Source organism: Pantherophis guttatus, chromosome 3 (genome assembly GCF_059756535.1).
Source record: "Pantherophis guttatus breed Tessera chromosome 3, ASM5975653v1, whole genome shotgun sequence".
Classification (NCBI taxonomy): Eukaryota; Metazoa; Chordata; class Lepidosauria; order Squamata; family Colubridae; genus Pantherophis; species Pantherophis guttatus.
In genome coordinates this window covers 173,803,463-173,827,339 of record NC_142065.1, presented here as the reverse complement: position 1 = coordinate 173,827,339, position 23,877 = coordinate 173,803,463, and the positions used below count along the sequence as shown (strand labels likewise).

The 23,877-nt window shown below is 37.5% G+C and overlaps 1 protein-coding gene across 3 annotated transcripts in view; it reads right to left on the bottom strand.

Moving 5' to 3' along the window:
• Positions 1-281: 281 nt before the first annotated feature.
• The window catches only part of NPBWR1 (neuropeptides B and W receptor 1), a 90,228-nt gene continuing 66,632 nt past the window's right edge, over positions 282-23,877 (bottom strand). For 2 of the 3 annotated variants that reach the window (XM_060681980.2, XM_087890559.1), the window contains exon 3: positions 282-2,454. In XM_060681980.2, the coding sequence (XP_060537963.1) occupies positions 1,152-2,249 (1,098 nt within the window). In that variant the 5' untranslated portion in view covers positions 2,250-2,454 and the 3' untranslated portion in view covers positions 282-1,151. Of the gene's footprint in view, positions 2,455-7,824; positions 8,411-23,877 lie in introns of those variants that run through there. The other variant, XR_009620169.2, reaches the window with a different exon arrangement.

Genomic DNA, 23,877 nt, shown 5'->3' with positions numbered 1-23,877 from the left:
AACTAGACTGCACTTCTTATTCTATGCTGAAGATGGCTCTTGATGCCCATTATTAGATGGGCAACTAATTTTTCTGTATTCCCTTTGCCTTTGCAACAGCACATACAACAATGCCTTGGCTGAATATTTACAACTTAAGAAAACGTGCATTCTTTCTAAAGCAGTTACTATACAATCTTCATTTAATGAATATATATATATTACAAAAATTATAACAAATAGATTCGCAGAATGTTAATATCTAATAAAACTCATACCTAGAAGATTTCTTTCAGGTCAATTACAAATTTTCTGTAATAATAATAATAAATAAACAAAACTAGGAGTCCAATATATAATTCACTCATGAATTTTTCAGATGGGTCAGAAAAGCAAGAAAAATTAGTCTCCCGGCCTTCAAGAAATATCTCCTTCCACTGAATGAGCAGGTGCTATGAAACAAGGATAGCCCCCAGTCCAATTCTAAGAGTCTCTTCCCATCCATTCATTTAGACTCTGAGCATTGCAATTTGCTTTTTCCCAGAAGAGAAGAGAAGAGAAGAGAAGAGAAGAGAAGAGAGCGCAAAAAAAGAATCATCTCCACTTTTGCAGCAGCATAATACATAAGTTCTCCATATATCTTGTCAAATATGCATTTTATTTTCTAACAAAATATATTGGTGGAAGATAATGTATTAGTGCATGTTCTGTGTGCATGTGTGTGTTTACATAGATATACTTTTGCATGTCTATATTGATATTACAAAAATAGCATCATTCAGATTCATCACTGAGCAAACATCATTCTACATGGTTTTATTTAACTTTATAAAACTCCAAACAGTATCAACTGCTTCTTCTTTCAGTTAAACATATCAATATGATCTGCTACTCTTTTTCTTTAAACTAAACATTCTAAAGATGTAAGATACATACCAAAGTAGAGATAATCCACAATGAATAGCTATAATGCAAAAGCAGAAAAAAGGAGTTCCCTAAAGTTGTAATTTGGCAAACTTCAAGAATATTGGGGCACTACTTGAAGAAGACCGATCAATTTCTGTCTTCTGAGTTCCCAGCATAATGTGTCCAGAGTTGCCTCTGTTCATTTTCACAAAACCTCTTCAGAAATACATCCTATCTTCCTAAGGAGGCTCTAAGAGGCTAGGATTTTATGACGCAGTGCCACATTCCACCATTTTTCGGAAACTCTTTCGGAAAGTATCATCCAAAAAAGCATAAAGAAATGGGTTGAGGCAACTGTTAGCATAACTCAATGTGGTGATGAAATAGGAGATTCCAATAACTAGTGGAGTTTGTGGGATGTCAGTAGTGAGAGCAACCACAGTGCTGAGGTGATAGGGGGTCCAACAGAACAGGCAAACTCCCAAGATGATCAATACCATTATCATCACTTTTTTTTTTGCTTTGTCCAAGGCTTTAGCATTGCTATGAAGGTGCATATGTTTTAGTTTATAGAGCATGATGCTATACAGGATGCAAATGGTGGATACCGGGATGGCAAAACCCAGGATCAGGGTGTAGAGGCGGCTCACTTTCCACCAGAAGCCTTCTGGTTGGGGGAAGACAAAGACACATTGGGATCGTCCCTCTTCAGTATGTATCTTCGCAAAAACACTGAATGGCAAGATAATGATGGTGACAAAAACCCAAACAGACAAACTCACCATTTTGGCAGCCCTATAGGTTCGACACGTCATTTTCTTTGACTTGAGAGTGGCAACCACCACCAAGTATCGATCAATACTCATGACTGTTAGAAAATAAATACTTGAAAACGTGTTGTATTGATCGATTGAGATAATCAATTTACACATGAATTCACCAAAGGGCCATTGGAGCAGCAGATAGTCAGCTATATTGATAGGAAGCACCAATGTAAACAGCTCATCGGCAATTGCCAAATTTAGGATGAAAATATTAGTGACTGTCTTCATTCTTGGTGCTTTCAAGATAACATAAATGACTGCAGAATTTCCGGTAAGCCCCACAGCACAGATCATAGAGTAGATGATAGGCACAGCAATATAAAACTTGGGGATCAGTTGAGGGGTTGATGTATTGTATGTGTGGTGTTCAGTCCTATAGAAAGTCTCATCTACATCAGTGCAGGAAGCATTGAGCTCAGGTTGGAAGGGGAAATTATTCATGTCTAAATTAATCCGTTTAGTCTGAGAGATGCTGCTTAGTTTAGGTATTTCTAGTTGGTACAGTTCTTTTATAAATTCTTGCTGATGAGAACAGTCCATTTGCAATTCTTGGGAGTGGAGATATGTGTCCCAGACTTCATTCTTACAGTTTCTTGGATCAACCAATTTTCATGTAAGTGACCTTTCTTAATCCATTCTTCTTCTTCTTCTTTTTTTTACTGATAATACAGTCCTTCATTTAAACAGTTCTTCCAATGTGCCTTTTTCAGCTTTATACTTTGAACCTCTTCATTCACCCGATATCCTAAAGAAAACAATATTTACATTTAAGTTTCAAAATGTCTTTAAGAATGAAGTGACATTGTCATGGAATGCATGACATAATTATAATTAAGTACATAATTCCTTTGTCTTATTAACTGTTTTCTTGTATTGCACAGATGTTTACATTATATGTAAATCCCTGCTACTGCAAGATAATGTGACTAAATGCACAGGCTCATGTGAATGAAACATTCTAAGTCAAACTCGCTTCTACCTACATACACTGCTATTGATACCTTATTCACTCACAGATATTCTCTTTCAGACGGTTTATCATCACAGCACAATTTCTTAATTAACACGTATAACCTTTTCAAATTCCTTACCTTACTGATTAAGGAGCTATCATTTGTTTGTGCAGCCGTTTGCATTCTCTTCATATGGAGCCAAGACTGCTGAATGAAGTGCTGGGATGCTGAAATGCTGGACAGTTCCCCAGCAGCGGCTTCTCTGAGCAGTTGCTGCTGCTCAGGTGACTGCCTCATCTGAATCCCATTCTCACACTTTGGGCTGGGAAATGTAGCACAGGTGATGCCGCAGCACTGTTTCCTCGGAAATGCCAAATATCTGCATATAGCAGTAGCTAGAAGACATTTTATGTCCTGTTCTATTTTTTTATTCTCTTATCACGTCAGAAACAAGATAGGCTTGCTGTTGAAAGTCTAACATTAATCTATGGAAGAAGGTACACAACTTTGCCTGGTATGAATATCAATCTCTTTAGATGACTCAGAGTTCAATTTTATTTGAAAAGGAAATAAGAGAACAGTTTCCAGTTATTCTTTTCACTCTATTTCCCCACATCTACGTCGTTTCCTCCTCCCCAAATTAACTTTTTAAAATTGAAATATTTTATCTCAAGCATTAGCTGCTTAAAAAAAGAAATCCACATTAATGTTCATCTGCGGTCTTCATTTTTGTATAGCAGTCTACATAATTATAGAAATCCAATTTGCAACACTCATTTTTTGGTAAGGAACTGAGTTATTAATTACTTCTATCAAATATTTAAATTACACTTATCGTACTTGAAAGTCATTGCTAGCTAAAGGAATATTAACATTTAACCCTGTCTCTCCCCAATCACCTTACACCACCCCACTTACCTCATCTCATTATTCTCAACAAAGCTGTTATGTAAAATGTTGAATTGAGAGTACAGTCCTGACATAAAGAATGCTTTCTTGACTCATAACCTATAGGAAAACAATAGACTGCCAAGTTTTGTTTACATAGTGTAGGTAAATTAAGATAATTTTTAAACTTTGGAAAATGCTAGAAAATGATCATCAAGAACACAAATCTTACATTTGCTTGGAAAATTGATTAGAAATGTATCAATATTTTTCAATGTTAAGATATTTACATAAAGTTTCCAAGAAGCTATAATTTCTAGGAGCTTAATTACTGTGTTGATACACACAAGATGAGGACTTTTCCAGGTAACTGTTGTGGCCTGTCAGCTGCCAGCAGAGCTGGCGGCAGACTCGGACGATGAGGAGGTTGGGGAGGAACTTGGGCCAGTTCTGAAGTCTGGTGAAGGCTCTGATGGATGCTCTGTACAGAGATAGAGCCAGGACTGTCTGACATTTCTTAGCCACTGGAGAGGCAGCTGCCTTTAGAGGCTGATATGAGTGAGGAGGAAGAACAGCTGGGGCCTGTTCCAGATGCACATATGCGCAGAGCTGTTAGGAGAGGTGAACAACGGAGGACAAGGAGTTGACTCAGGAAGCAACTCATAGGAGACAACAGTTCATATTTTTGAAGATTTTGCTCATTGTGTTTTGTGCCACAGAGACTGCTTGCCAGAACTTAAGTTTGCAGCCTTTTGGCTGGGAGCTCACGGCCTTGCAATTATCGCAGGAACTGACAAGGTCTGTTACTGCAGTTAACTCTTTAAAGGACTATTCCCTGGACTTTTTGGTGGGTGAATGCAATTAATTCACAAGAGGTAAATAAAGAGGGGCTTTTCGTGACAAGGAGTCTGTTTCTTGCTTCTGCTAAGGCTGGGTCAGAACAGTAACACTGTAAAGAAATGATAAAGAGACGCTTCTTTTGTTAAATGGCCATTGCATCCATTGGGTACTGCTAGATACAGTACTCAGTAGCATTGCTGCTGTTAATCAGCTGCCCCCAGAGATAAGGAGAATCCAAGACCTCCGTGCCTTTCGCCATGCCCTTAAAACTTTCCTTTTCCAACAAGCCGGGCTGGCCTAACAAATCCTTTTAAATGATTTTAAATTCGTTTGTTTTTTAAATTTTGGGCCAAATTGAGATATTTCCTTTTAATTTGTTCTTAATCTATGTATTATGTGTTTTTACTTGGCTGTACACCGCCCTGAGTCCCTAGGGAGAAGGGCGGTATATAAATTTGAAGTAAATAAATAAATAAATAAATAAATAAATAAATAAATAAATAATCATGAGGAAAAAAAATACTCTTTTCATCTTAATTCTCAGTCTTAATCTAACAAAATTGCAATATCTATGCATGGAGAGTCACTATGTATAATAATCAATTTGATTGTGTAGACCAAAACATTATTATCAATTCATAAGAAGACATGACAAAGACCCAAGTCTTGAAGAAATTAAAAGCACAACTTAATTCTTAGGGGGAAAAGAAGGGAAGGAAAATTAAAGAGTATTCCAACTGTTGGCTGGCTAAAACTGAACTAGAAAATTACATGCTAAGTCATTTCACTGCAGTCCCACTTATTACAATCTGAATAACAAACCACCTGTCTCATTGCATTGTTTATCAAAAAATGTCATAAATACTCAAAATTATAATGAGAGTCATTCACTTTTTGAATACATGTATTCATGTAATTTTAAAATAAAATGACAAATGTGGAAGGCATTTTTGTATTCCAAAACCACATAGTCTTGTCTCAAAAAATATCACTGAAATATAGGGAAACTTCGTTTGTGCAGTCCAAAAGACACATATGAAATACCGTAGTTAGGGTTTCAACTTGGATGATAATAGGGGTTAAAGGCCAGTTGGGATCAATTGCATTCATTTTACTTTACACAACTGCTAGCTGTATAAAAGGGATATCATGTAATGTATTCCTAGAATTTTAGAAAGCAAAAGAGTTGAAATATCAATATTATAGTGATAGTTGGACCAGGGGTGAAATGCTCCCAGTTCAGACCAGATCGTTCGATCCGGTAGCGATGGCGGTGGGTAGTTCTGAGAACCGGTAGCAAAAATCCCTGCCATCTCCCATTCCCAGCTGAGCCACGCGATCATCAGAGGCTTTTTTTTTTACTTTTAAAAGCATTTTTCGCCGAAAAAATGCTTTTAAAAATAAAAAAAAATAAAGCCTCCGATGATTGCGTGGCTCAGCTAGGATAGTCAGAGCCTTTTAAAAGCATTTTTTCTACAATCTCTTCAGCCAAAGAAGTTGTAGAAAAAATGCTTTTAAAAGTAAAAAAAAATAAAGCCTCCGATGATTGCGTGGCTCAGCTGGGATGGTCAGAGCCTTTTAAAAGCATTTTTTCTACAATCTCTTCGGCCAAAGAAGTTGTAGAAAAAATGCTTTTAAAAGTTAAAAAAAAAAAGTTGGCCCACCCAGTAACATTATTCCCCCACCAAGCCACACCCACAGAACTGGTAGTAACAAATTTTACATTTCACCACTGAGTTGGACCTCTCTCTCTCTCCCTCCCTCCCTCCCTCCCTCCCCCCCTCTCTCTGTATCAAACATAAAATTATAAGTGAGCCATTTATAGGATTATTTCACACAATACTTACCATAATCCTATGAGATTTACCAACGTGAGAAACTCATTTAAGTGACCTCAGGGTAAAATCTGAATCCAGCTGTCTAGTACATCATAACAGCTCTTTCTATTTTAAATATGTACATTATTTTAAATATACAAGTTGATTATTTTACAGTCACAAAGATATAGTTACCGTCACAAAGGAAAAATATAAAATTTAAGCAGGAGTCAACTGATGTAAGGAGCATATTTAGACCATAAAAAAAATCCTTTCTAGTAAATGTTTTTAGGTTGCCTAAAATTTGTAAATTGTGAGCTCTATACAACTGAATAATTAGAACACAATAAAAAGTTTAGCCCTGAGTTCCTGTGGGGATAGTGGGTAGTTAAGATTGAAGCATGTAATTATGTAAATGTGATTAGATTTGCTTAAAAGCTTGGCCATTATAAGCATGAGTATTCTTTTCTTGTGGAAACTAGTATAATATACTAGATGAAGTTGGGACAATTTGTTTGCATTTCCAGTTTTTCTTTTCTTTTTGCAGAAAATAGTTAATACAAATTGCATTATATACCTGTGGTTGAATTGATTTTATTTGATTAAAGGTCTTATTGCCTCCCATGACTTATTTCTCCTTCTAGTTTTGTTCTTTGCTGCCTCAACAACAATAAATGGAATAATCCCCTGCTTGATTTATATTCTGATTAAACTTTCATGGAATTGGATTAGATTTTTACTGATTTATAGTTAGGCACCAGAATTAGAAATGAAGAAGAATCAGTCCAGCCACTCATTAGAGGAACCACAATTGGGAATCCCACATCTGTGACGTTTTATTATTTCACATTTTTGAACTGCCCATCTACCTCAGATTAAGAGGGCCAAAGGCAGGAGATATTTGTTAGGGAACTGATGTTATGTAATGTTGTCCCTTTGAATATTAAGCTTGTCCCTACATCCTTTCCAAAAGCATTAGGACTCAAAATGCTTTAGAGCCATCAGTGTTTGATGGTTGTCATGCTAATGCATTTGATCATGAGTTTGTGGTTGTACTGTATTATTGTTATGAGATTGAAACAGTGATGATGATTGTTAGCAATTGGCTGGCTTGGTTGGTTATGATGCCATTATTGATTCTTTTTTTTCTTTTTTTTTTTTTGAGATAACCATGAACATTATATTTGCTATGTTGTATCATGGACATTTTAATTTTCATTGTAAGTTTCTAGGAGTCTGTGCAGAGTTGGCAATTATATATATAAGTGTGTGTGTGCGTGAGTGTGTGTGTGTATAGACAGACAGACAGACAGACAGACAGACAGACAGACAGGCAGACAGACAGACAGATCAATGCCAGCATTCAGGGGAGACCAGAGCATTCTGGTCTCCCCTGAATGAAGGATAAATACTGAAAATCCAGCTAGTACTCATTTCCTTTCTCTCCAAAATTCCTCCACTGAATGCAGCACAGTTGTACATATTTTTTAAAGTCATAACATAGTTCCATTTACAAACTTTATAAACTTTTGAAATTAATGGGTCAGAGCTCCTTCACAAAGAAAGTTCTCCTTCCCATCTATCTTGCTTCTGGCTTCAATTAAACACTCATTCATATAGTTGCTATGGGAATTAGCAATTTATTCAAGGCCAAAAGATAATGTCAGACAAGGAATGCAATCCAAAACAGAGTCTCTGTAAAATGCTTGCTTGAAGGGTTTTCTTTAACATGAGCATAGAGTAGATTGGTGCAAATTCAGTCCAGAGTTCTATGATCAAAGTCAGGGTTGTCAGCCAGTCCAAAGGTCAGAATTTCATGAGCAAAATTCACAAATGAGAGTTACACAACAGCCAGAGGGCAGAAAACTTGCTTCCAACAACAAAGGATCATGGGTAAGGTTGCCCCTTAAATCAGGTTGAGGCCAGCAGCCACAAATCAAGAAATTTACCTCATAGTTTGGCAATAAGTCTCTTAGGATGTCTTTGCTCTGCTCTCCTCTCTACTTACAGGCTGGGAGGCCTTATGTCATTATTATCTGACTTTTTCAATTGCCCAGGTGTTGCCTGTGTTTAATCAGCCTTATGACTTTGTGCCTCCTGAGGTTGACATTCCATAACTCCTGCTGAAGCAGCTTCTTCACATTAAGCCATTGCGTGATTCCTGGCTCATGGCACCATCTTCTCATTCTGAAGAGGAACGTAACTAATTTTTTTTAAAAAAGAAAAGAAATAAACCAGAAAATGATGGACAAGAAAATTGATTTGACAAAGCAAGCAGTAAAAGTCATTGAAAAAAAAATCATTAAAGCACTACAATGCATCAAATGGCTGTAAGTAACAATTCCTGTAAAGTGACAGAAAATATTTCATAGTCACAAATTCCATGATAATCAAGCTAGGAATGGTGTGATATAAATTACGTATAAAGGTTGTTGTCATTATTTTTATATATTCATAGTTTATTATAATTAAAAAACCTCCACCAATAGCTGGGCAAAATACATTAAAAAAAACAGCTTTAAAACTTCAGGAAGGGTTTGAAATATTGCAGAAAGAATTTCTCTGTAATTACAGTCTAAATCAGATTCAGAGGAGAATAAAATATCAAACAGATGACAACTGAGAAAGAATTATATAAGGTTCATCTCTGTTAAGTTAAATTTACATACAGGAATCATACCATCTTGTGATTATAATTTGTAAAGAGTTATGGAGGAAAAAGAAACTTGTGATATAGATCTTCATTCTATACTTTTGGCTAGAAAACTGAGGAAAAACAAGATTAATCTTAAACTAATGATACTTGGGGACTTTTAAAGCATTCTCTTAAAAAGCAGCACTTGTGAAAATCAATACTTTTGCTGTAGAAGATAGCAGGACATTTTGAGACTAACGATGTTCAAGCAATTGTAAGATAAAATTCTCCTTTGAACAGTAGGAAAAAAAAAGATTCATACCAATCCAGACAGTTATATCTCCTGAACTGAAACAGTTTAGATTTCCTTTAATTAGGAACAAAAAATACTATGTACAATTTGATATCAAGTTCCCCTGTACAATTCCCTGCATACAAGAAACAGTCTTTACTTTCTCATAGGTCTCTCATTGTCAACATAATCTTATGATCATTAAAAAAAATTCAAAAAATTGTGATGACATTAATTGTAGACACATTAACTGTTTAACTTTCTTGGCATCCATGGCAAAAACTACAAAGGAAGGAAGGAAGGAAGGAAGGAAGGAAGGAAGGAAGGAAGGAAGGAAGGAAGGAAGGAAGGAAGGAAGGAAGGGTTAAGTGTGCATGTATATGAAAATCTTTTTTCCAGCTTTAAAAAGACTGGCTTTGAATTTAACAATTTTCCATCAAATATTTTCAAGTACATACGATGATGATGATGATTATAATAATTCAATCAAGATAGATCATTTGGAACATAACACGCCAGATATCATGGTTGTTGAGGGCCGAAACATACAGTTTATTGATGTTGCTGTACCAGGAGACACCAGAGTCGAAGAAAAAGAAAAAAATCACGAAATATCGTGACCTGGTCATCGAAACTACACGGCTATGGATGAAACAAGTAACAGTGATACCCATTGTCATCAGGGCACTTGGTACCATGTCCAAGAATTTTATAATACACATCAAGAAATTGCAGCTTCCTGCAATAACACCAGCGGAACTGCAAAAAATTGCACTACTCAGAACATCATATATTTTAAGAAGATACTTGGTAGATCCCTAGGATGTGGGCAGCAACCCGTATCAACCATTAGCACTAGTCACTCGTATTTGTGACACATTTTTAAATGTTCAGTTGACTGAGTTTCATGTTTAATGAATAAAAGAGATAATAATAATAATAATCAGCAACACAATTTCCTAATTTCATCAAAGAAATATTTGATGAGTCATGTCATCTGCAGATGACAGTGATCATAGATTTGAAGGAATTACCTTGAAGTTAATTGCTGGAATCAAAAAATAACTAAGGTAGATCTAGATTGTTGAGTCTGTTGATGGATGAGAAAAAGAAATAAGACAATTTACAAGGTAACAATACATGAAAGTTTAAATAACTATTGTGTAAATGAAATCAAAAACAAAAAAACCCCAAAGACACTCAAAATGCCAGACCATATTCGATTTTAAACCTGCTGGATGGAGGACATGAGGACAAAAAACATAGAAATGGATAATTTGACTGATACAGGTTGATTCTAAGCTGTCCCAGTTCAAAACCTTTTGGAAAGTTCAAACTCCATTTGTTGACCTGAGACTCAACAACTGCTTTAATGGTGATGCTAAGGCCCTAAAATTTTTACTTGCATAAAATATCATTGTTGGGACAAAAGGAAGAAAATAATTACTTCAGTGATTAATAGGTTTATCCCAGTAAATATCACCTCTGCCTGGCCCTGCCCCCAATCTATTCACTGCCTCCCGAGTCCCAGCTGATAGGCTAGAAGGAAAAAATCAGGGCTCACTTGACAAAGAAGAGAGAAAAAAAACAAGACACCTTAGCTTTAAATTGAGAAGCCAAGAAGCCTCCCGACTGATCGGCTAGAACCAATTCTCTCCTTGTAAACCGCTCAGTAGTGGTAGATTGGCAATTGAGGCCAAGCTGCCTGAAAGCGGTTTCCGATGCTCTCGGTGGTGGCAGAGCAGCAAAAAACTGTTTAAACTCTTGCCGTGGCTTTTCAAAGGGCCACCCTACAGCTGATCAGCGGTAAAAGACAGTGTGGTGGTAGACCAGTGCGCTCCAAAAACAAATAGGTAGACCGGAACGCTCCAAAAACAAATGGGTAGACCGGTATTCTCCAAAAACAAATGGGTAGACCAGTACGGGTCTGTAAGCAGTTAAAGGCCTGGTAGACCAGAACCTCTGCTAAATCCTAAAGAATTGTTTGTCACATGGCCATCAAACCACGCCCACAAAATAAGCCACATCCACAGAATAGGTAGTAAAAATCTTTAGAACCCACCCCGGTCTATCCTTAACTCAGAATAAGAAAAGGCCACATTAGTCATCCCAATCAGAATGCTTGGACAGGAGATGACATCATATGACTCAGAGAAGCAGACATTGGGGACAAATCAAATTACAGGCACTGTAGATTGATAGACATTTGGTATACTCAATGCAAGCAAAATGTTTGAAAAGTGAGAGGTGCAGGAAAAACAGTAAATAACTATGGAAGCCAGACTCAGAGAAAGGGTTGCCATCTATTGTGGAAGATATTGAGATAGTAGTACCATAGGAAGTGGCCTGAAGGCCATTAAGATAATACTTTGAGAGAAGAATACTACTATACCCTCCTTTCTTATGCAAAGAATTAACATATACCAAAATTGCAATCATGCCACTTGTATTTTCTTTAAAAGGAGGCTTTAAAAAAGAGAAGGAGGGAGGAGAAGGGGGAAGGGGAAAGAGAAGGAGAAGAGCTATGCCATAATTCTTTTTAAAGGAAGGAAGTATAACAGTACTATAATTGTAATCTAAAGCTCTTTCTTACTATAATTTTTCAAAGGAAGAGGCTAATATAATTAATACGATTTTGCAAAAATGTGTTGTGCTTTGGCAATCAGTATGCATGATGAAAGCTGTCATACACTGAATCCTGATTATTTTTGATTCTTTAATTCACTATTCTCCATTCCCTTAATTTTGTGAAGTAATTAATGGTTAATATTTATGTAAGATAAGAAATTTGGAATTGCTAGATAACCCCACTCAAAACACATTTCCAATTTGATCCTTATCTTGAATTCATTTAATCATTTAGATGAGAGGGCTTCTGTACATGAAGGAGAAAGTAGATATCATCACTCATTACATTTAATTTGCTTTGGTAGGAATGCTACATTTTTTGAAATTACTACATAAATTCACCATTTTCAAATAACGCAACCCTCAAGATAGGTACTAGGTTGGAGAAAACTGGTTTTTCATAGCTTGGAAGGGGCTTTGGGGCAAATTTTTACTTTTATTCTTTTTCACAGAAGTATGGTAACATTTTATAAGGGTTCAACTTGTAGATACAAGTTAATAGGGAGACAGGAACTTCCTACTCAACGTCTACATTAATTATGGCTTTTGACCTTGGAAAGTATTATGCATAGGATGATGTAAGTATACAGTAAGTGGTCATGCTTATGATTTTTTCCTGTCTGCCTTCCTTCCTAAAATTCTATTCTAAAAAGGCATAATATTGGGCACATCTGCTGGAGAAAGTTTTCCATAATCCCAAAGTGAACATATTTGATGATTTCTGCAGTTATTCATGGGAAAGCACCTTTCAATCCAGCCAAAACTGTCATTTTTCCAAAGGCAATCTTAAGATGCCAAAAGAAACTGTCATGCTGATAGCAGATGCCACAAAAGTATTTTAGTTTGTACCTGAAGTTTTCACCCTGGGACTATGAAATAATCAACAAGTTGCTTCTTCAGTTTTGCTTTTATGTTCTCTCTCTCTCTTTAAAATGATTTTTAAAAAATCTTTAATATATGCTGGCAGATTTTCCTCATTCCCCCTTTCCCATTGTCCCTTTTGTTTCTGACCTATGTATCTAACACAATAGAATTTTAAAAATGCTGTGATATAATTTTTGGTACTTCACTGGAACAAATTCACAAGTAACTGTTAATCTTAAATTTTAATCTACCAAAAGCAATATCTTAGAAAAATGAGAATGTTAAGGAAACATATAATGTGGGAACATACATATATTATATTATTATATGACTTTCTGTTATCATGCTGATCTAAAGTATGAATGGTGTCACATTTGATATTTTATTTATTTTACTTTGTACACCACTCTAGTTCAAAGGAACTCAGAGGCTTTCATTCCTCTCTTACAAAAGAAGCTTTAAAAATTCAGTGTACTTCAGCCTTTCATGCATCTTAGGTCTGAACATGATGTCATTTTAGAATATTCTTTTGGTTTTTAAGAGCAATTTGGAAATTACTTGCTGTATCATTTCCATTTTGGAGAAATTTATGTTGTGGCTAAGAACCAACATAGTTGATAGTCAACCAATCAGTCTCTTCCAAATTGTTCATTTGTAGAAATCCAGTGCCATCTTTTGTTCTTTTCCAAGCCTTGTATTTTCCTTTGTAAATTTATATTAGAATTTCTTTTAATTTGCTAGCCAAGATTTAAATAGCTGTATAGCAGGAGTGTCAAACTCAAGGCCTGGGGGCCAGATCTGGCCCACAGGGTGCTTAGATCTGGCCTGTGGGGCCACCCTAGAAACAGCATTGGACTGGCCCGCGATGCATTTGCCAGTGAAAATGGAACTTTGGAGGGCCATGCACGGCCCTCCCAGGCTTTGTTTTTGGCTGTGACAGCCTCCTGCCACCCTCTACCAGCAAAAACAGAGCTTGGGGGGCTGTGTGCAGCCCCCCCCCAAGCTCTGTTTTTACTGGCAGAGGTGACAGGAGGCCATCGCAGCTGAAAATGGAGCTCGGGAGCCCATTTTTGCTGGCAGGGCACTCGGGCCACCACAGACGCTCCGAACACGAGTGACATCAAGCTGGCCATGCCCAGCCTGGCCACACCCACCCTGGCCCCCAAGGTCAAACACAACCCTGATGCGGTCCTCAATGAAATCGAGTTTGACACTACTCATAGTTCACCTCATTTTTCATGAGGAGCTGCTTTTCATATTCAAATGTTTAATTAAATCATCATGCACTATTTTAAAAAAGTGAATTTTTACAATTTGTTTTTTCCCCCCAGAAACATTTGATTGTGTATCTTCAATGAAATTGGTCTATCCCTGAAGAGATGCCTAAATAGTTATGCACTGAAACCTAAACAAACAGGAACAAGCATTAAACAAAGTAATACACTTCTAAACTTTTTATCCCTAAAAAGGCAACATGAGATGTGGGAATTCTGTGACTCATGGAGAAAAGGCCAGGTGAAATATCCCCCTAAGATAGGTGTGGACACCAGGATGCTGACTTTCTTGTGGGAAAATAACTTTGAGGCTTCCAGAATTCTATCCAGGGGTGGGTTCTACTTACCTTTACTACTGGTTCGCAGCAGGAGCACGTGCATGCGAAGATCACCCATGATGAAATTGTGGCAGGTGGGCAGAGCCTCCCGCTGGTTTTACTACCAGTTCTATAGAACCAGACAGAACCAGGAGCAACCCACCACTGATTCTATCCTAAAAATGAACTCTGAGCTACAGTGCCAAAGTCCCATGGTTTTCTTGCCCTCCCCCTTCTGATATGCAGGGGTTGTGAACTGCCTTGGTTTTACTTTAAGAAATACATGATATTGCTGCTTTAGTTAAAATAAATCAATCATATGATGAAACAATAATGTAGAATATTTAAAATCATGCTCTAGCTGCTAGCAATTATGTATTCACATCCTGTGTTTAAAATAAGTAGCTGCTTTAGTTTATATTCACAGCAGGCAAGAAATGCATGCAAAGTTAAAAGCAATTTTAAAAAAAAGCCTTTCAGTTTCACAGCAGCATTATTTAAACTGAGGGAAGAAGTCCTGCGTTATAGCAAAGACTGTGCATTATTTAAGAGTCCTTCTTGGACATCATATCTTTAAAAGACACCAAAGAGTTAAAGGATGTTTGTGAGCTAAACCAGAAGATGGGTTCACTGTGATAACAATCATAAGAATATTTTTTTTCTAGTGGCAGTTACCTTCATATTGTTTTATATGCCTGAGTAAAACCTGCCACTTATTCTTCTATTGTCACTTCTTTAAAATGTGCAAGTTGTAACCCTCTTGAATTCACTAGATTTGGCAATAAATACCAACACTCCTGAACCCATAGCAGCTGTAGCAGAAGTAGAAGGATGCTGTTGGTAAGACTATCCCAACAGTTATCCCTAGTACGTAATATATAAGGGATGGTGGCTAGAACTTGAATTGCCTGCAAGGCCATATATGCCTACTAATATGGAGACTCTAAACACTGTTATGAATAGTTCTTCTTCTTCCTAGCATATTCCTTTGTGTGAAGTGGGTGGGTGTGGGTGTCGGGGATATGTGTCTTCATACCAGTATTGATTCCTGGTAATTGCCTGGACAAGTCCTTAAAGGGTGGGATTTTTGGCAAGATTTTGGAAGTAGTTTAGTTTAGTTTTAGTTTAGTTTTATTAAATTTTTATACTGCCCTTCTCCCGGGGGACTCAGGGGGTGGACAGTCAAGATAAAACCCACAATATAAAAGTTAAAAACAATTTAAAATTATTAAATAGTTTTGGCCGATCATTTAAAATATAATAACCCATTAAAAATATTTAGGCCAGCCCTGCTTGATGGAATAATAGTGTTTTAAGGGCGCGGCGAAAGGTACGGAGGTCAGAAATCCAACGAATCTCTGGAGGCAGCTCATTCCAAAGGGCTGGTGCCCCCACAGAGAAGGCTCTCCCCCTGGGGGTCACCAGTCAACACTGTCTAACCGACGGCATCCTGAGGAGATCCTCTCTGTGGGAGCGTACTGGTCGGTGGGAGGCTATCGGAGGCAGAAGGCGGTCTCGTAGAGCACTTTAAAGGTGGTAACCAACACCTTGAATCGCACCTGGAAGACCACTGGAAACCAGTGCAACTTGTGCAGGAACAGTGTTACATGGGAGCACCGAATTGCCCCCATAATCACCTGCCCGGCCACATTCTGGACCAGATGGAGCCTCTGGGTGCTCTTCAAGGGGAGCCCCATGTAGAGACCATTACAGTAGTCCAGATGGGAAGTGATGAGGGCGTGAGTGACCGTGCGCAAGGCGTCCCGGTCCAGAAAGGGACGCAACTGGTGAATCAGGCGAACCTGATAAAAAGCCCCCCTGGCCACAGCCATCAAATGGTCTTCTAAAGACAGCCGTGAGTCCAGGAGGACACCCAAGTTGTGAGCCCTCTCTGAGGGGGCCAAGATCTCACCCCCTATAGTCAGTGATGGAACCAACTGACTATGACGGGATGCCGGGAATCACAGCCACTCAGTCTTGGAGGGGTTGAGCCTGAGCTTGTTTCTCCCCATCCAGATCCGTATGGCCTCCAGGCACCGGGTCATCACTTCAAGGGCATCATTGGGGTGGCCCGGGGTGGAAATGTACAGCTGAGTGTCATCAGCGTACTGATGGAAATCCACCCTGAAGCCACGGATGATCTCACTCAGTGGCTTCAGATAAATGTTGAACAGGAGGCGCGAAAGGACCGACCCCTGCTGCACCCCACAAACTAGGCACCTCGGGGTCGATCTCTGCCCCCCATCAACACAGACTGCGTATGGTCAGAAAGGAAGGAGGAGAACCACCGTAACATGGTGCCCCCCACCCCTAACCCCTCCAACTGATGCAGCATGATACCATAGTCGATGGTATCAAAAGCTGCTGAGAGATCTAATAGGACAGGACAGAGAAGCAACCCCTGTCCCGAGCTCTCCAGAGATAATCAACAAATGCAACCAATGCCGTTTCCATGCTGTACCCAGGCCTGAAGCCCAACTGGAATGGATCTAAATAGTCCGCCTCATCCAGGTACTGGGGAAGCTGTCACGCCACCACACTCTCAACAACCTTCACTACAAAGTGAAGGTTGGAGACTGGACAATAATTTGATAAAACAGCCGGGTCCAGAGAAGGCTTCTTAAAGAGGGGCCTCACCACCGCCTCTTTCAAGGCGGTGGGAAAGAAACCCTCACTCAAAGAAGCATTGACAATCCCATGGAGCCAGCCTCGTGTAACCTCCCGGGAAGCCAGCACCGAGCAAGAGAGTCACAGGTCCAATAAACATGTGGCCACATTCAACCTTCCCAGGACCCTGTCCACGTCCTCGGGAGTCACAAAGTCAAACTCCTGCCAGCTAGCATTCTCAAGACTTACCTCCATCACCCCATCCGGACCTACCCAGTCGGAGACCAAACCCTCCCGAATCTGAGCGATTTTGTCATACAGATATTGTACAAAATCCTCAGCCCTGCCCTGCAAGGGGTCTTCCCATGCTCCCAGATGGAGGAGGGAACGGGTGACCCTAAACAGGGCGGCCGGGCGATTATCTGATGATGCAATAAGAGTGGAAAAATAGTTACATTGGCAAAGTAGTTTGCCATTCACTAAGAGCTAAGGGCTAAGAGAGAGTGACTGGCCAAAATTAACCAGCTGAATTGGCACTAGGACTGGGACTCACAATCTTCTAGTTTCTAGTCTGTTGCCTTAACCACTATACCAATCTGGCTCTCTAGGCTTATATTAGTAGCTTGTATTTTATAAATTGTTTTTCACAAAATAGAGAAAGACAGACCAAAATGACACTTTTTTTAAACCAGTAAATTTCAGCGAGTATTAGGATCAATCTTCACATTAAACAAACTGTAGGAACACTAGTTATGTATCTCTCTTTGATATTTCTGGTTCCATTAGCCTTGCATACCATATCAATCCCAAGAGATATTGTTAACTGCTATTGTTAAGGGACAATGGAAATATAAAGATCGGCACAGATAATGTCTCTGAAACCATAACTCTCAAAATCCTCCTTTTAATTGGTAAATTTTAAACACAGGGTTCCACTTTAATTAGAGGCATGCAGAAAAGCAAACCCAGAGAAGCTTTACTACAGAGTTGGAATATCATCTACAGGATTAGATGCTTTTGGAAAAATTGAGAGATTAATTTTCTGAGAATGCCCTAGGCATAAAACATTTGGTCATAAAACTGTAGATTCTTTCAACTGACGTATTCCATTCCTTATAAAACACAATATTTCTAGAAGTAAAACTAACAGAGAAGTGGTTTTCAAAAGAAAATATTTGATTGTGAACTGTTAAAGTGCTGTATATTAAGCAATCACAGAATAACAATTAAAATAAATTATAGGAAAGTGAGAAGAAAAGGAGAACAAATCTGTATGTAGTTCTTAAAATGTAAGCAAATGAATCAGGAGAGCTTTATTATAATTATAAAAATAATTATAAACGTTTATTTTCATTCTCAGAAAATAAGAAGTGAGAAAGACAATAGGTGATTATTATGGTTGGAAAAGAGACAAAATCTTAGTAGTTTGATGGCTGGGAATGAAATGTTTCGCAATTATTTTGTCAAACTCATGAGGAGGGTAGAAGCTCAGAAGTGAATTTGCAGACAAGGACTGGAACATAGCAATAGCAATAGCACTTAGACTTATATACCGCTTCATAGTGCTTTTACAGCCTCTCTAAGCGGTTTACAGAGTCAGCAAATTGCCCCCAACAATCTGGGTCCTCATTTTACCCACCTCGGAAGGATGGAAGACTGAGTCAACCTTGAGCTGGTGAAATTTGAACTGCCGAACTGCAGCTAGCAGTCAGCTGAAGTAGCCTGCAGAACTGCATTCTAACCACTGAGCCACCTCGGCTCTAAACAAAACTCAAAGGAAGAAGCAGGAGGTGAAGAGGAGAGAAACTATAGAAATTGCAACAGTGAGTTCCTTGTCAATTGAACTCAGATGCATGAGAAATAAATAGGGAAAAAAACAGGGAAAAAAACAGATAATCTAACTCAGGAAGAAAATAATGTATGATAGGCTTCATTGAAATTTTATGAGATGATACTCTGAATGGGCACATAATACTGGGAGGCTAAAATTTATTCATGAGGATGAATAAATTTTGAGAATAAATTCTCAGAGGTGTCTGAGAAATATTGGGGTGTGGATGTGTTAAAAATCAGGAGTCAAAGCATAGAAATCTGGTTGAACATGATTGGGTGACAAAATAAAAAATAAAAGTGGGAATTTATTACAGACTCACTGGACTGGCATTAGGCCAGGATAAAATCTTTTTGTATGAAATAACTACATTTTTTAAAGAGACGTGTGATAGTGCAAATGAGAGATTTCAATTATACTGACAACATCTCATGGAATCTAATTCTGCCAAGACCAGAGACCCAACAAAATTTTAATATTATTGACTACTTCATTTGTCAAAAGGCAGAGCAAGAGGGCCTGTTATCCAGAAGATAATTCTCAACAACAGGGAGGAATTGGTGAAGAAAATAAATACCTCCTATTTTATCAGTTCAGTCTCACCACATGTTAAGGAGAGCAACCGATGTGAAAAGGGGACACTCAATACAAGAGGAAATGAAGCCAGGAAAATCCATCAATAACTTTTTTCTGTTTGTCCCTTATGAAAACATATAAGGATAGCAACATTCACACTTTGTTTAAATTTTCAGACAGAATAGGGCTTGCTGAATAAGCCAGCATACGATGCAACTGCTAAAAATGTAAATTCACTTGGATTATGATGTCCAGTTGGCATCTGATTATGCAGCCAGAAACCCAAAATTAATGCAGATATTTTTCCACATTCATTTCTGTAGTTGGAATTGGGATTTTATCTGGCTTAATGAAATAGGGCAGATCCTTTTCTGTTCTTTAAATTTTTTTGACTAAACTAAACATTTCATTTGTCAGATTTCCTAAACTGTTTTAGGAAACTGTTTCTATATAAAATCTGTAAGCAAAGGTTATGGTGAGAACAGAGCTTAAATTGTAAGAATCTTTTTCTCTCTTATTACCCATTAATAGACAGTTCTTCTCCTTCGCCCACAGTGAAAGAATTCATTTGGCTGCTTGCTAGTTTAAAACCTAACACTTTATATGCAATTCATTCTGCCTTACAATTACATAATAATCATAAATTGGAACCTATATCTGAGTTTTGACATGAGAGGCTTTTATGCTTAGGCAAAGCATTTTTTAAAATTCCTATGAAATTTATTTTTAAAGAATCTTCTGCAAGGTAAAAGGAACGCTCAGCAGACTTCTAAATTAGGTTTATTTGTCTCTCCAGCTACACAATCTTATTTCATATAAGCCTTCTTTTCTACCTGGTCTTCAGTCAGTTAATATTGTATCTCTAATATCTTCATTGATTGGATTTATATTACACTGAAAAAAAAATACTCAACAGTACCAAAAGGAAAGTGAAATACAGAAGCAAATTGAAACATATCTCAATAATACAATCTTAACGAAACTAATTCTGCAGTCAAGATCTCAGGCACATATTCTTATGCTAAATCATGTAACATAATTACAGGTAGGCGTATGACCATAATTGACCCCGAAATTTCTGTTGTTAAGTGAGACATTTGTTAAGTGAGTTTTGCCCTGATTTACCACCTTTCTTGCCTCAGTTGTTAAGTGAATCATTGCAGGTGATACGTTAGTAACTCGGTTGTTAAGTGAATCTGGCTTCCCCATTGACTTTGCTTGTCAGAAGGCCACAAAAGGTGATCACATGACCTTGGGACAGAGCAACAGTCATAAATATGAATCAGCTGCCAAGCATCTGGATTTTGATCACCCGAGCATGGGGATGCTGCAAGGTTGCAACTGTGAAAAACGGTAATAAGTCACTTTTTTCAGTGTTGTAACTTTGAATGGTCACTAACTGATGTAAATCGAGGACTATTTGTACTCATTAAACAGTTATCTGTAGATTCAACAAAACTGGTCAAAGGTTGATTGATTGTTTGATTGATTGGTTGGTTGGTTGATTGATTATGCCGCCCATCTTGCCTGATAATTGCTATGTCGTGCTCAAGCAGACTTAACTAGACATGGTTAATGAATAGATGAGTAACTTATAGACAATGGAATAAAAATCTATCAGGCAGAACATTTGTTAAATAAAATGGCAGTATTGTGAAGTATGGCAAGAAGTTCAGGACACCGAACTTTTCATGCAGTTAAATACCTTTTCTAAAAATGTATATTTAGTCTGTCTCTGAGCCCATCCTTACAAACTGGGTCATCTACTCCTGCAATATAACAAAGTTCTACCATATAATATCAAAATAAGAGTTACTTCAGATGTTCTCTGATAGATCAGGAAAATGGTGAAATACAGTCTTCCATTTTTTTTTTAATGGGCAGGTGAACATGTTTTGAAACAAAATACTAAGTGAAGTCTCTATCATTTTATCTCCTAAGTCAGGGATTGCCAAACCCCGGACTGTGGTCCACTACCAGGCCATGGCCCATTTAGAACTCGGCCAAGTGTCAGGTAAGTGTGCACGTGAAGTTCCATTTGCGCAAGTCATAAGTGCTTGCACACGCAGTTCCATTTCAACACATGGAGTTGCTCATGCAAGCGCCTGCTGCTCACACAGACCCATCCCCTCTCCCCCTGCCAGAAAGATCCATCCCCTCTCCCTCCCACCAGAAAGGTTGAGGACTGCTGTTCTAAGTTGTACCTATAAGGAATATAATGCAGGAGACTGGCATTTTGTTTGCAGGTCAATATTCTATTTAATCATTTTTAATTTAAAAAGTGTTAAAAAGTTAAGTCATCTGAGGAAGGGAGCTAAATGGGCATCATGGGAAGTACCCATGGCCTTGTATCAACTACTCCTATAATTACCATCTTTCAGCAAAGCAAAACTCTTATCATTTGGAGAAAGAAATGACATCTGTTCCTCAGCATTCTGGCTTCTTCCCAAAGTGTTTTCTTTAGTTGTGACCTCTCCTCACAACATATTACCCATCTGTCTGGGCCATAGAAAAAAATACTTGGTAACAGCTGGAAGCAATATGTGTCTTCTAATGTTTACTCTGCATGAATGTAAACAATGTTTAATAGGTCAGTAAATTGTCACTTATTATCTGCCATCAAGCTGATGTTGACTCTTTAGCAACCGTTGCTGCGATAAAAAAAATTACATGAAATCTTCTGATTACTCTGTTCAGATGATTTAGCTATTATGAGAACTGCTAGTAAATTGCAGGCCAATGACACCAAAGGTCAAACAAATGGCTGTCATTGAATTATGTAATATCTCAGCTTCCATTTAATTTAGCACCAAAAGTTTGATCCTGCACCAGTTCAAGACCAAGAGTTCATTTTGCTTTTGGTACCACTTAAATAATCAGTTTGATGAAAACATGAAAACATAAATACCGAAAGCAGGAAATGCTATGGAATTGAAACATGGCTTAATAAATTTTAATCAAAGACTCCAAAGAACAAAAAGATAACTCACAGATTATTCTTGAGTTATATTGATAATGATTCCTGTCTCTATCTTTAAGTGTCTTGAAGTGCTGGTAGAGTTTTATAGCATGTTTTGTATTTGTACATTAACTATTATTTCTCAAAAGTACACTGAAGCTGGCTCTTCAGAAATGTTTTTTTTTATTTAAAAAGTTTTAACAATCATTATAACAATTTCAACAAAATCAACTTAGTCTCTATAACAGTACAATCTGTAATTATGCCTAACAAAAAGAACTGTGGAGTAAATTTTATCTTCTTTTTGAGAATATTTTGAATAATCCACCATATTTTTATCCAAAATGCCTTAATTTTTTTACATGTCCACCATATATGATAATACGTGGCATCATCACATTCACATCTCCAACACTTAGGTTGCACACTTGGATACAAACAGGCTAACTTTTTAGGATCCAGATGCCATCTATAAAACATTTTATAAAAATTCTCTCTTAAATTTTGGGCTTGTGTGAACTTCACATTTCTAACCCATATTTTTTCTCATGTTTCCATCATTATTGGTTCTTCAATATTTTGTGCCCACTTTAACATACAGTCCTTAACTAATTCCGTTTTTGAATCTATTTCTATCAACGCATTATACAATCTTTTTATGTGCATTTGACTTTGATCTCTAATCTGTTTTACCATTTTGCAGAAAACCAATTTTCTGATCTTCTCTCCATCTAGCTTGCAACTGTACATATTGAAACCATGTTCGAATTGTCCTTTCTTCTCTTAGTTGATTCAAAGATTTTAATTGTAGAAATGCTTCATATTGCAATTTGGGAAAATGCAGCTTCTGTATATTTAGAGCAAGCCTGTCAAACTGGCGGCCTGTAGGCCAGATACATCACATGCAGGCGACACCCACCCAGCTCTGCAAAGGCAAAAAACATCACAATACGTCACGATCTGGCCCATTGGTTTGACACCTGTGATCTAGAGGGTACCTAAAGAAAAAAAAAGCTTGACTTCTCTAATAGCCAGATCCTTCTCCACAGAATATGATCCTTAAGTCCTACATGTAGAGAATTTTTAAATACTTTTATTAAGCTTATCAATATACAAAAATGAAAATAGTGGGAAAATGGGGAAGGAAGAGAGAAGAGAATGAAATTTAGGGTAAAGGGGAGAAAAAAGAGAAAAGCATTGACTTCCAACTCTTTTTAGCACAGTAGATAGTAATATTACAGCTTCAACTTTTCACTTTCATATATTTAATATGTACATTTCTATGACAACTAATTTATTTAATCTGCAAAATCCAAAGTCCAAATTTCATTTTTTTCCCATTTCAAGCACAAAATCCAGAAAGATATTTGGATATTTCTTTTCTTTGATTAAAGCAGTTAATTTAGCAATCTCTCCTAGTTACATCTGTTTTTCCAGCCATTCTTCCATAGGAATTAAAGTATCTTTCCATTTTTGTACATAAAGCATTCTTGCTGCTGTCAACATATATAAGAGCAAAGTTCCATATTTTTTTTTTAAAAAATTGTCCATTAAACTTAAAAGAAAAGTCTATGGTTTGAATTCTATATTTAAGACTCTTCTGTATTAAAATATAGATTTTAATGGTATTTCTATTATTTCTTTGATTTATCATAAGTCCACAATGATAAAAAAAAGTTCCTTCTTT